This window comes from Falco naumanni, chromosome 4, assembly GCF_017639655.2.
Source record: "Falco naumanni isolate bFalNau1 chromosome 4, bFalNau1.pat, whole genome shotgun sequence".
Classification (NCBI taxonomy): domain Eukaryota; kingdom Metazoa; phylum Chordata; class Aves; order Falconiformes; family Falconidae; genus Falco; species Falco naumanni.
In genome coordinates this window covers 13,334,626-13,347,741 of record NC_054057.1, presented here as the reverse complement: position 1 = coordinate 13,347,741, position 13,116 = coordinate 13,334,626, and the positions used below count along the sequence as shown (strand labels likewise).

General features: G+C 37.7%; 1 protein-coding gene across 1 annotated transcript in view; it reads left to right on the top strand.

The window, feature by feature from the left end:
• The window catches only part of STK31 (serine/threonine kinase 31), a 42,617-nt gene extending 30,110 nt beyond the window's left edge, over nt 1-12,507 (top strand). Inside the window, 10 exon segments of the mRNA XM_040593585.1 lie at nt 316-435; nt 953-1,020; nt 1,022-1,082; nt 2,073-2,171; nt 3,121-3,201; nt 3,559-3,684; nt 5,972-6,047; nt 6,050-6,084; nt 8,055-8,123; nt 12,337-12,507. Of these exon segments, the coding sequence (XP_040449519.1) occupies nt 316-435; nt 953-1,020; nt 1,022-1,082; nt 2,073-2,171; nt 3,121-3,201; nt 3,559-3,684; nt 5,972-6,047; nt 6,050-6,084; nt 8,055-8,123; nt 12,337-12,507 (906 nt within the window).
• Nucleotides 12,508-13,116: the final 609 nt, after the last annotated feature.

The following is a 13,116-nucleotide window of genomic DNA, read 5'->3' as shown; positions in this document are numbered from 1 at the left end:
TGCATGCTTTAATGGTTCATATCTATTTAACTGTGCTATCCTTAAAAAAACTCTTTCATAACATGTGGAATATGAAATTGGACGTCTGCATAGAAGTGCCAGTCAGTTTTACTCTATTGAAACTATTAGATGAACTCTTAGACTTGCTAACTTTTAGAATATTTATAAGAAGAGAGAGAGAAAAAATCTGATAAATGATTTTTTTCCCCATTAACAAGGGAATTTCTCAGTAAAGGTTTTACATCTTAAACGTTGGTGTGCATAAATGAAGAATGAATCTCAATCTTTAATCTCCCTCTGTGTAATTCAATCCAGGAGCATGATGAAGCAGAGAAGGGAATAATTAGGAGTGCTTACAATGAAATTATACATAAAGTTTGTCAGGAGCAAAGTACGATCACTGTCATACAGAACAGACACTTGGCCAGTGTTGAGGTGAGTTTATGCCTTCCTTATTTATTTCTGTTACACTGATATATACTAGTAACCCTTTCTGACATAACTTGTTTTTGAAAAATGTCTTTTTATCTTTTTATCATGAAATTCTGAGAGCATATTGGTGATGAGAGATTGGTTGCGTTAAAGTTTGAGAATTGCAGTTGTACGTTACTTCAGCCAATGCTTCATTTCAGTTACTTTGTGAAGATACTTTTTTAAAAAGTAAAGTGGTGCAATCTGGAATCTCTAGATTCATTACAAATCAGTATGTAACTTTAAGTTAAGGGATTGAACTTTAAGTTAGAATGTTTGTTTTCCAGAAGGTTGTTAATGTAATTAAAATTAAATACAATAAAAACCCTCTTCTGTGGGGAAAGACCCTGAAAAGCTGAATTCGAATAGGCTTCAGGCAGGTTTTCTAGTGCATTGGGCTAAAGCATATTAAAATTGAATGCTTGAACACTTTGCGATTTTTTTTCTTTCTTTCTTTCTTTCATTTTTCTTTTCCTCTTAGTTCAAAAAACAGGCTGAGGAATGGTTGAATAGAAAACGTGATATTAACAACTTATTATCAATTAAGAAAATTGAAAAGCTTAAAGGCCCAGTTAAGGTGGAAGCTGGTTGAAAAGAACAATTTTGAGAAAGTATGAAAATGTTACACTGATGTTGTTTTTGTCTGGTTTTCAAATTGTTTTAGAAACATTAAATTGGTCTATTTCAAGTAAGTGGTAACTATGTAGAACACATTGTGTTTTCTGACCTCAATTAACTGTGGAAGTGTTACAGGCCCCTGAGACCAAACTTGAGTGGCTTAAAAAAAAAGAAAAAAAGTCAGCCACTTCTCTGTTTGAGTCCCCAGTCATGGCACCGTGCTTTTAACGAAATCCCTCTGGTGATGGTAGCTGTTCACAGCACAAGCAATTTTGTCCAGCTCTTCACTGTGCTGGTTGTGCGGTTACATTTTTACTTTGTTGACAGTGCGTGTTCTTCCTCTTCGGTGGTAGAAGTCAGTGGCTGTTCTCATTTTCAGGGTTCCCCACTACCCCACAGAAGTCCAAAGAATGTAAATATTATCCCAATTTCAGTGCTGTTTGTTTGATTACATGTTAATTATTCTGATGATGCTTAAGGAAAAAATGAACCTGCATGTGTGTGTCTGTAAGCATTGTAAAGGGTCAGTAAGCTTCCAAGAGGATTTAAAATGAGACACACTAATGAAACCCACTGGGAAAAGGATTCTTGAATAATGAGGTGACGTGAGGAAAATGCCTGCTTATGGGTGGGAAAAAGTGAATGAATTATGGAACCTGGCATTGCTGGTAGATGAATGATGTTGCTATTATGATTGTCATCGGCTAATTAAAGAAAAATGCTCTTTGATTTAGGAAACAAGTAGGCAAGAATCTAGAACATTTGGTCTGCCACATGAATAAAGGGAATGCCTTTCTCGGTGATTAGGTTTAAGAGATTCTCATGGGTTTCCAGGAAGAAGACTGAGTAAAATATGCTTTTGAGAATATGTTCAAATCCAGAACTGTGATACGGAAGCTGTTTTTTAATCCTGATATAGCAGATTACTGTTGTTTAGTATAATAGCAGAATAAGAAATACACACTTTGTTATTCCTTATGTAGTCTGACGATTACAGTGAATTTAAAATAAGAATAAAAAATGAAATTGATGATCTGCGAAATAGGGTTCTTGAGGAAATATCCAAGGAAAAAGAAGAATATGTAAGTATTAAACTACTTAGGCAACTAAAACAAACCTGTATGAGGCATATGTTCATTTCAGTTGCTTTAACTTGTGCTCTGCATAAAATAAAAAATGTGATTTTTATACTGTTGAATATTAAGATGGCCCTTTTTTGGTGAAACCTATGGGAGAAGGCATGGAGGCTGATCAGTTTTATTTCTATTTTAACATAGTTTCTTCAGGCCTTCTCTTCCTTCCCCCCTCAGTTTTGGGGGTGCAGCTCAGTTGCTGAAGAAAGACTGTATTTCTTGCAAGAAGGGGAACTGTTTCCTTATGACTAGGTTAAAACAGGCTTTTATCCTGAAGTGGAGATTGCCCTTTCTCCAAGTCCTCTGTATGGAGGGGAAAATCAGAAACCATTGCCTTGTGAGTGAGTTGAAGGGCACCAGAATTTGTGGCAGTGATAGACCTACCTCTGCAGGCGTAACATTTGTACTATGTACAATGTTTTGTAAAATGTGTAATAGTTACACATTGCAGCATTACAGCTACGTGGGATCTGGAGATGCATGAGATGCTGGCCTGGTCTGTGTAACTGTTTGATTTCTATCTTCCTCCACTTATATGTAGTGAAGTTGTTTTCTTTTGTTTAGGCCTACCAAAGCCTCTTGTAGCAAAGATTAAATGTTTTCTGTGATAGGGCATGAAATGCTTGGGGCCTTAACACTACCCACCCTCAGATATTTAAAAAAATCTGTCCATATTGAACTGCTGTATTCATGTTGTGTATGGTTTTGTGTGTTGGTGGTTTTTTCCTTTTTTAAAAAAAGCAAATGGCATCGTTACTTTGAATGATGTTATTAAAAGAGGTACAGTCATGGTCAATGTACGTTTGAATGTCCTGAGTATACATTGCAAATGTCAGTGTATATTTATATATGTTAAAACTAGTGATCTGGAGCTGTGAGCCTTGTTTTCTTCATTTAGGAGAAGCTTACGTGTTTGGTACGGAAATGGTTCCCAGAGTTACCACTTCTTTATCCAGAAGCAGGAATTCTAAACTATATGGTAAGCAGCGATGTGTTTGAACGCACTGTCAGTTATTGCTTCAGGCACTATCAAGGCTCTGCACCAACAACGCTCTGCGCAGTCAGTCCATTTGGGGGACATATACCCTGATTATTGTTTGTTATGGTCTTCCTTCTCCCCCTCTTTGGGGAGATGTTCAAGGAATGCATTTCATTAGCTGCCTCATCACGGCCAGCCTCTTGGTAACAGATGCTGTAACTTCTTCATATACCCCAGCTGGTTCTGCGCTTTGCTAAGTTGATTGAGGAAGAGGAGAGGTAGCTGAAGCCACTGAATCTTACCAGCTGTTAAATGCCATGCACTTACCCTGAATATCTGCATGTGCATGTGCTTCAGAACTCTGGTGGACGTCTGACGTGCAGCCTGGAGCAAGACCTTTTGGATGCTAAGCCCAGGAAGGAACTGAGCATGAAGTGACCTTTAGCGTGTTCAGGAATTCTGGGCCAGAAGGTTCTTTTAAAGGTAACGTTGGCACTGGCTTTCAGCTGGTGCTGCAAATGAAGCCTTGACATATTAGTGTGCCGATTCCGAATGAACTCTGCTGTTTCTTTCATGCCCCTGTGTTTAACAGCCTTTTTCTGATAGCAGATTTTTTTCCTCAGGGCCTGTAGAACATGAAGCATTGTTTTTCTTCTTAATTGCTTCCATGTTGATATTTTTTTTTTCTACACCCTCCCCTCCCCGCTTCTTTTGAGGACTGCTGTATTGAGCAGTGCTTCCCCTCTGTCTGTTCTTTCTGGTATCTGGTGGACCTTTTATCATGTTTGTTACTCCTGTCTGTTTTTGCAGGTGTGGGTTTGTCTTCCTGATGATTTCACTGAGAAATTTCAGGAACTGCAGTTTTTTCCCTTGCTGCTCTTCTCTGCAAGTCTGCTAATAACTGGGGAAACCAGGGGAAGTAGTATTATGACAGGCAAAGTTGTAAATACTCTTCTTGCTTTTGACTTGGCTTATTTAGATCTCAAGTTAAGAGACATGCTTCCCGTTTTGCTGGTACAGACTTTGTAAGAGTTAATCACAAAATATGGGAACAGGCTATGACAGTTGGAATTGAGTTTTGTGTGAAGTAGAAGAGGAAGTTATTTGATGGTACCTAATGATATGCATTTATTTTGTTGAAAAAAAACCAAGTTTAATGCAGTAGTGTTACAGGCATTAGGAATAATAGCTTGGGTATATAGACACAGTCTGATCTTGGAGAGGAAAAAAGCCATTACTGGGTGTGGGCTCTGGTTAAGCAAAACAGTGGAACAAAAAAGATGGAGCAGTTGCAGTAATTGTTCGTTGACTGGCATCATCAGAGGTGAGAGTAAGAACTTACGTTTGAAGAAGGGCTGGTCAAGCTCATGTGAAGTCTTTGCCTTTCTCTTTGATAGGTAATGGGGTTCTATTATGTATTTTAATCTGTTGCAGCATTTGGTAAATTACAGGATTTTACGTGTTGTCTACATATAGCTGTATTTATATATACTTCTATTTTAGTCCTCTTCTATAATAAAAATATCATCGTTGTTCTTGGGGGAAAAAATCTAATATTCTTTAAGAACACAAGTTATTTTCTTACTATTCATTGTGTTTACATAGCAAAGTCTCCAGTAATGGTATCTGTTCTGTAGTCACCTTTTGAATTCTAAACTCAAGTTGTTAGAGCTAAAACATTTTTATGCTAGAGGTCTGTGTCCTGCTTATTTGTTTTTTTAAAATAGTAATATATATTATAATAATGCATCATTATATTAATATAATAAACGTAAATGAAAGTAAGTTTGGTTGAGAACCCTAATTTCTGCTTTGGAAACGCATTGTCTGTTAATCTCAAGCGTGTCAAGTGTTTGGATAGCAAGGTGTGCTTCCCTTGAAATAAATGTTAATTTTTGCCATGGTAAAGAGAGATGCTTTAAAAATTTTTCACAGCTGAGTTTTCTGAAAGGTCATAATTGGTACAGATGGTGCCATTGTGAAAACTGCAAGAGCTGAGGAAGACTGTCTCTCTCTTTACTACTGCTTGCAGGTATGGGTTGTGCTGAAATGAGCAGTTCATGTGTATAGAGCGGGGAAGTTCAAAGCCTGGATCCAGCCCCTGTCTCCTCTCTGGGGGTGTCAGTACTGCTCAGTGGTTGTATTTTCCTCATGATCACAAATGCATGAGTAGAGCTGGTAACTAATGTGTTACTGAGTACTCTTGGCCGTTGGGGGACTACTCTTCTCCAGTCTGGCTATAGCTGTGTGCTGGCTGCTGTTATGGAAGGGGATAGAAAATCAGAGTATAGCTTTTATTTTGACAGCAGACAGACCTAAAATATGCTGGAAATCAGGAGGGAGAAAGCAGCTAGTTTCAGGTAAAGACAGAAAGGCAGAGAAGAAAAGCCAGGAAAGTTGGCAGAATTGAACTTCGGAACTAAAGTTCTCCAAAATAGTGCCAAATGTCTTTTGTGATTTTTTTTGTTTTGTTTGTTTGTTTGAGAAGTTTTGCAGTTTGTATTCTTTACCACCTTAAGAGCATTAGCAGTTCTATTGTGGAGTAAAATCTGCCATCCCTATCCTTCTGTTACAGTTACAGATGATGGATGTGTGACTATCTCTTTTTGCTTTACACACCACTTTCTTTGGATCAGTGAGGGAGAATTTTACATTTCAGTCTGGTTCAGCACAGAGCTTTCTGGTAAAGCTGTCTGACACATTGAAAGGGAGAGGGAAATAATCTGCTTCAGTGTGCTTGAAGTTACGGGTGCAGTTTTTTCCCCTGTAGGATCAATGTGCTACTTCAAACGCTATGGTTGTCAGTACCCTAAGCTTAGTTTCTCCTGAACTGAGAATGGGACAGCCTCTGATATGTTTGCTTATGGCTGCCTTCTGTTCTGGGTATGTTATGGCTTGTAGGAGAGTTTCTAGTAATATTATCGAACTGTAGGAGGCTTACAAAGAGTAGTAAATGTTATCTCCAACTTTTGCTTTGAACTCTTTTGGGAAAATAAGTGTTCATGTTTTCAACTGAGTGGAAAGTTTGGAATCAATGGGCATTACAATTATGGGCAGACGACTGCATTTTTCTTTAAAATACACAATGTAATTTGTATAGTAATATGAACAAAAATTATGCTTTTGTTCCTCATGCTGTGGGCTGTCAGTTCTTACTGCACATCCTGTTCATTCCTTGTGAGCCTTTTTTCTTCTTTTTTTGTTACCCTTGCCCCTGAGGAATTACCCATACGAAGAGAGAGGGAGGATGAAGGCAAGGATGGGGCTGTCGTATGTTTTGTTACTGGCAACAACACTTAGATAGGTGTGTTGTTTCTTAGCGCACGTTATGCCACTACAGGAGGAAGCAATCAACTTTCCTGTGTTAGGTGGAATGTTGCAAAGCATTTCTTCCATCTCCTTTTTGTGTTCTAGCACTGTATTTCTCCCTCTCCAACTCAGGGTGTCAGTGCCATGTGCTCTGAATGGGAAAATTTCAAATCTCCCAGACCTGAAAAGCCACAAGCTACACAGCAAATACTGATCTTCCCAGGCAGGGATTTTTCTGTGAGTACTTGTTATATTGGAACTGGTTCACTGAGTACCAGTTGGAGCTCCAGGTACATGGAGATCTTCCTGGAAAACACCGGCAGTTCCATCAGATGGCTTCAGTAATCCCTTCTGTGCCACAGCATTTTAAAACCGCTTCCTAATACAGACGTAAACTGCAAGCATATAGGTAGCCACTGCCAGTTACCTGTGCTGAGAAGATGAAGCTGACTCATATAAAAGTCACTCTTCATTATGTTTTATTCCCAATTTAGGAAGCAGTTGCTTAAAATTAAGTAATTTTTCTACTGGAATAGATGAACTATACTGTAGCTTAATATCATAGATGTTTATAATTTATTAGCATGGTACAGTTTAGTTAGAACACTTTCAGTACCACTATTCAGATCTTCATCTGTTGTAGAAGAAAGGTTTTTACAAGTTAAAGTGAGTAAAGAAAAACACAGTGAAAAAAAGATAAAAAGACAGTTTTATAAATGTCTGGCTCTGCTTGAAGGTAATATCTGGGAGGCAGCAAGATCAGCATTCTTCTGAAACCTCATCCAAGTTTGCCAGCTGAATTCAGTTTAATCCACATGTAACTAATCTCCAGCTCAGACTTGTATTGATCATTTGATGGAAAATTCTAGCTCAAGTATTAGTGTTATATTCAACAGTTGCCAGTTTCATGTTGGACAGCTGAAATTGTGTTCTCCCTCATTAAACAGCAGTGCCGCTTCTAAAATTGAGACAGTGGTTTTCCAAGTTCTCTGCTGATCTCTGTCACAAGAGCCCAGTGCTGACTAAACACATGCTTCCTTTTCTTATCTATGTAATTGTTCAGAAGAGAGGCATTTTCAGCTTAACCTGCAGGCAGGGTTTTGAAAAGTGCTGTACTCAGGCAGTGTTCTAGGCAATAGTGAAGGCTGGAGAAATTTTACGTCATTTATGGGTACAAAGGTTCACATTTATCAGTTAAGAGTGTGCTTACTCCTCAACATTTCTTAAAGAGAATTATGTAATTAAACATACAGCTTGGGCATGGACTTAGGCATGGAGTCATATTTTAAAAAGTTGTTTCTTTTGACCTCTTAACAGCTTTTGCTAATATTACTTTTTTCCCCTTGTTTCTGTGTAAGGAGAATTTGAGCCTCTTGCATATTTTACCTACTGTGAAATCAGGAAAAAACCCTTTACCTGCCATTTTCCCGTAACAATCCATTTTTACTTGAAACCTGGACTCTCTTTGACTGATGTTTGGTTTTCTTAAAGTAAAGCGAAAAAGAACCACCAGTGTTATACATTATGTATCTTTTTGTTTACAGCTTTGTGTTCAAAACCAGAAGTTTGGTATAAAAGAAGATGGAACACCTGAGGTGCATATGGTTGTCATGGTATGTTAATTGTCAGATGAGGAAGATGAGATCGCTTTTGCTTAGAGGGGCTTAATTTTTTATTTTAAAGTCAGACCTTTCTTTGTAAGTGCTGGGTGGAGAAAGTGTTCTTAATTGACTGGATAATTCTAAATAATATGTACAAAGAAAACTAGGTTTGAGAAGGTAGAAAACCCCAGAGCTTTATTAATATTTCATTCCAACCTTAGGAGGAGCAGCTTCTTCACAGATAACTGTTGACTGAATGACACCAAGTTACATGGTTGTCATGGTATGTTAATTGTCAGATGAGGAAGATGAGATCGCTTTTGCTTAGAGGGGCTTAATTTTTTATTTTAAAGTCAGACCTTTCTTTGTAAGTGCTGGGTGGAGAAAGTGTTCTTAATTGACTGGATAATTCTAAATAATATGTACAAAGAAAACTAGGTTTGAGAAGGTAGAAAACCCCAGAGCTTTATTAATATTTCATTCCAACCTTAGGAGGAGCAGCTTCTTCACAGATAACTGTTGACTGAATGACACCAAGTTACAGACTTGGAGAATAAGTCATTGAATTTCAGCCTCAGGGGAGGTATTTGCATTAGCAGCCTATCTTTTCTGAACTCAGGGAAGCTGACGTTGTTCGTTGTCTTCCTACATAATGATTGCCCAGTGCTTGAGCATTAATAAAAAAGCCAAATGCAATTTTAATTACTTAAATGCAGTTGTAGAAGTGTATTGCGCCCTCTGTTCTTTGGTGTTTTTTTTTTTTGGTGTGTGTGTTTTTTTTTTTTTAAGTGAAACATAAACTTTCCTATGCCTCTGAAATATCCTCAGGTACATGGACACTGCATGACACAAATTTGTGTTGCTGCTTTCATTCTTTCTACTCTCGATTATTGTTATCTGTCTGCTGTGTGCCAGCAACTGTTCTCACCTTGAACTCTTATTTTCAGTCTCTTTTTTTGAAGCTTATCCTTGCCCAGTGTCTCAGTGACTCTTTAAGAAGTAGACTGGTGTGCCTTCAAGTTTCCCAACTTAGGTCTCCAATTTTGAAATAGTTCCTTTACTGACTTACCTAGCTCTTGGTGGTTAATCATAAGCAGATAATTTTATGGTCTTCTCTCTGTGTGTCTTAGTTACCTGAGTGCTTGTCTTCCTTTGGGTCTATTTTCTTGTGTAACTCTTTCCCAAAAGCTTTCAGCCTTCTGGCCAAGATTTAAGACCTTTTTTCTTGCCTGCTTTCAACTTCTTCTATGTTTGCTACAGGCGATTACTTTTCCTCCTTATAAAAATTGGAATAACAAAAGACATGCCACCATATATAGTTTAAAGAAATTCACTGGGAGGCTTATAGACCTTTTTCAAATCATTAGCCTTCACAGACTAGTTTCTGCTTCGTACTTTTTGGGGTGCCTTCGGCCTGTTTAGTTACTGACTGTTTGCTCTTGTCCTGTGCCGTCCCATCTCCCAAGGATTGCCCTTGTGTTTTTTTCTCGTATCATGCTTGTTGTGTTGATCTTGCTTTAAGTGATGCTTTATCTAGATTTGAGAAGGCCATGGAACTTGCTAAATCAAGCCTTACACTTTTTAGATATCTGCAAGCAGGTGACTTAAGCTTTTAAGTGAAGTCTTAGTTTATGGATAGAATTTTCTAAGGAATATAGGGAAGAGTTAGAGGTTAATCCTCGTATCTTCCAGAAAAGTAGAAAAATAAATGGAAAAGTAGAAAACAAAGCAGTGGAGTTGCTGTTGGTCAGATAAATTTGGGTGGTTTTGTCAAGGGAAAAAGGCAACCCAAATAATCCCTCTTTATTGGTTATACTTGTATATTAATGATCTTCCTGCTTTGTGGAGATAACTATTAAAGCATGGGGCTAAATTACTAAAGTTTTGTTCATTATGAGCTTGGTGTATCCTTTTTCACTGGGTTTAGGTTAAGAAGCTGTCACAATACAGTACCAGACTAACACAGCTGTAGTGGTTCCAGTGTCAAGGCAGGGTAGCTTGTTACTGCATAACACAGTACTGTAAATCATTGTGTTTTATTAGATAACTGTTATCCTCTACAATAGAGTCTTTTAATAACTTCATTTCAGCAGTGTTCCCCAGTGATGAAACCATTACTGATAAAGCACAGGACTGTCTACCAAAAAATATTTCCAGTGTGACAGTACCATGCAAAATAAAAGAGTAAAACATGCAGCATTTGAGCAGGGAGGTGATCTTGTAAATAGTATTTCTTATCGCTCATTATAGTTGCTTGGGTTCTTTGGGTTTAAAAATCAAATGAATCTCATGAAACACACAGGAAAGAAGATTCAGTAATTCACAATTCATCATTAGGGCTAACTAGGGTTTTTTAAATGTATTCCACAAAACTTGTACGGAACTGTCTGCCCAGTGTGTCATTCAGGATTATACATAATAAACCTTGGATACTGAAAAAAACAACTTTCTCCTATGCATAAGGGAAACTTAATCATTCAAAGAAGTAGAAAAGATTTATTGGGACATAAAAAATAGGAGTTGGTTTACTTCTGTTTTCCATAACAGTTCTGCTGTGAGCGTGTTGTACAAATACAGTCTGCAGTATGCAAATCAAAGTTTAAATGGCCAGTTTCAGGGTGTTACACTTTTGTGGTCTTCTGTACCAGGTATCTTCTGAAGTGCAAACAGCTGCCTTTATCACAAGGACAAATAATTAATTTAGCCATTATTGTTCTTAGCAGGAACCAATTCTTTTTACAGCTTTTAGTAAGAGCAAGTTTCTTTAACTTCTTTCCCTGATCAAAAGAAACAGCATTTGATTTTGACCTTGTCAAAATCCTAATCAATATATCATTGTGGTAGTTTTTAAGAATTCATTCTGCACGTGTGTGCATGCACGTGCACCAGCCACCAAAGTCCACTGGAAAGCAATCTGTGCTGCCTGCAGTGCTCAGGAACACACACGAGGATTTTACTAGGGAATGTAATACTAATAAATATCTTTCAGCTGTTTCTTGGGGAATCTTTTAGACCTCGGGCTATTAATCCTTGTCCCAGTTCTTGGGGAAAATCTATTTTGCTTTTAAGTGCTTTATCTATAATCAGCTTATTCAGAATTAATCTCCATACCCATCTGCAGGCTCTTGACAGACTGGTAATTTCCCTTCCACCTCAGTTTTGTGCCCAGAGGAATTGCACACTTGCAACTAGGAAAATTTGTGTTGTTTTCAGCAAATATAAAATTGTCACAGGAAAATAACATGAAGCTTTGAAACAGGGGTATGGATTTTAGGTAACTGTTGAGAAAACACAAAGTTTAGAGATAAGGTCTTGTAGCCTCTCATTTAGCCATGCCAAGCTCAGTGTTCAGTGTGTTTCAGCATCCAGTTTTGTGTATTTGAAAAAAAAAGTAAGAGCACACACAGTGAAATGGAATAAACATATTGAAATGTGTCCTACAACAGTATTCCTTGTGGAAACAGCATTCAGTTTCCTTAGTGCAAGAAGATGGTGAGAAGGGGATATTTGTTGTTGGCAGACATTTGATAGTATCGTGAAATGCAAATATAAAAGTACAAGGCTTTTTAAATGCTCTTACTTTCTTCACTTAATTCTGCAGAGGAAGTGTGTAGTCATGATTCTCTCCTGTATTTCATTGCACATTTGAATCTTCTTAAGTGGAGATTTTCCTTTGAGCATTCAAAACGTTTTATAAACACTCAACAATCCTTTATCCCTGTAAGAGCAAGTTTTCAGATCTCATCTTTTCACTTAGATTTCAGATTATTTGGGGAGTTGCTGATTCTCCAGAGTCACTGATAATTAGTGGAAGAGTTGGAAATTGTCTGCTTGTTCTGTCTGGAAGTTTTTGACTACTTGTGTACATTCCTTTGCATCAGAGTTTCTTCTGTCTGGGTGTCTGTCTGTCAGCGGAAAGACCAGCTTCAGTATTTCTCTAATTTATGGTAGTTCAGTGATTTGGTATTTTGAAATATAATCACTTTTGTTTTTCTGTGAAAACTGCTGGCACTAGGTTGACAGACCTGGAGCTGAACACTTGCTTTTATTTTGTTGTTAACGAGCTCTATGACTGTTGAGTGTTGCTGACCATTGGGAATGCTATGGTAGAACCTTTTGTGAGGGCTTTGGGCCCATAGCACTTAAAAGATGCGTTCATCAAATACTTGGTTATTGTTTGTAGTAAAGTTTGTTTTGCTTACTGATGAAATCCTTCTCTCTGTAGGATGATAAAGTTAAGTCTCTTTTCCTGAATTCGTTCTGCTGTAACAGACTGACAGCTGAGCAGGTGCTGAGGGATGATTGCTTCCTTGTAGCTGATGTGGTTTCAGTTTCACCAAACCCAGGTGAAGAGCATGAACCACATGAAGAACATGATTCCAAGAAGACAGATTAAAAAAATGCAATTACCTGAGGAGAATGGAGCAAACCCTACTTGGCAGATGAGAAACTTTTCCATCAGGTGTCTGATTGATTTCTGTTTTTGTTTTGGTTTTGAAATCATTGTCCTGATCTGAAATCTCCAATTGTAAAAGGTTTGGTAGGTGCAGTCATGTTTTGTGGTTGCACAGTCTTCACTGTGTTTTATTTTAAGTACATTTTATTCTGAATAAATGTTTGGGGGTATAAATGTTGAATTACTGACTGTACTCTTCATTGGCCAGCCCTTTTCTTTGTCTGTTATGTAGGCGTTACATTTACAGAGAATAGTCTTGTTAGATGCTAGAGATCTTTATGATGAAGCTTTAGTGACTTGTTTTTGTAGTTGGTTTTCTATCCTTTTCTTGCTGTGATTCCAGAGAACATGTTCCTCGTAAAGATGCTCTAGGGTATTACCTTTTTGCTGGAGATTTTTTGTTATTGCATAGATAAGTTGTTCCTACAGCAACTGCCTTCAAGATTTAACTAAAAAAAACCCCAAACAAGTACTGCTTTGACAACTAGGAAAGGAAATAGAGAGCAGCATGCCTCTTTTCTGTCTTTCTGCATTTGAAAAATGCACTTG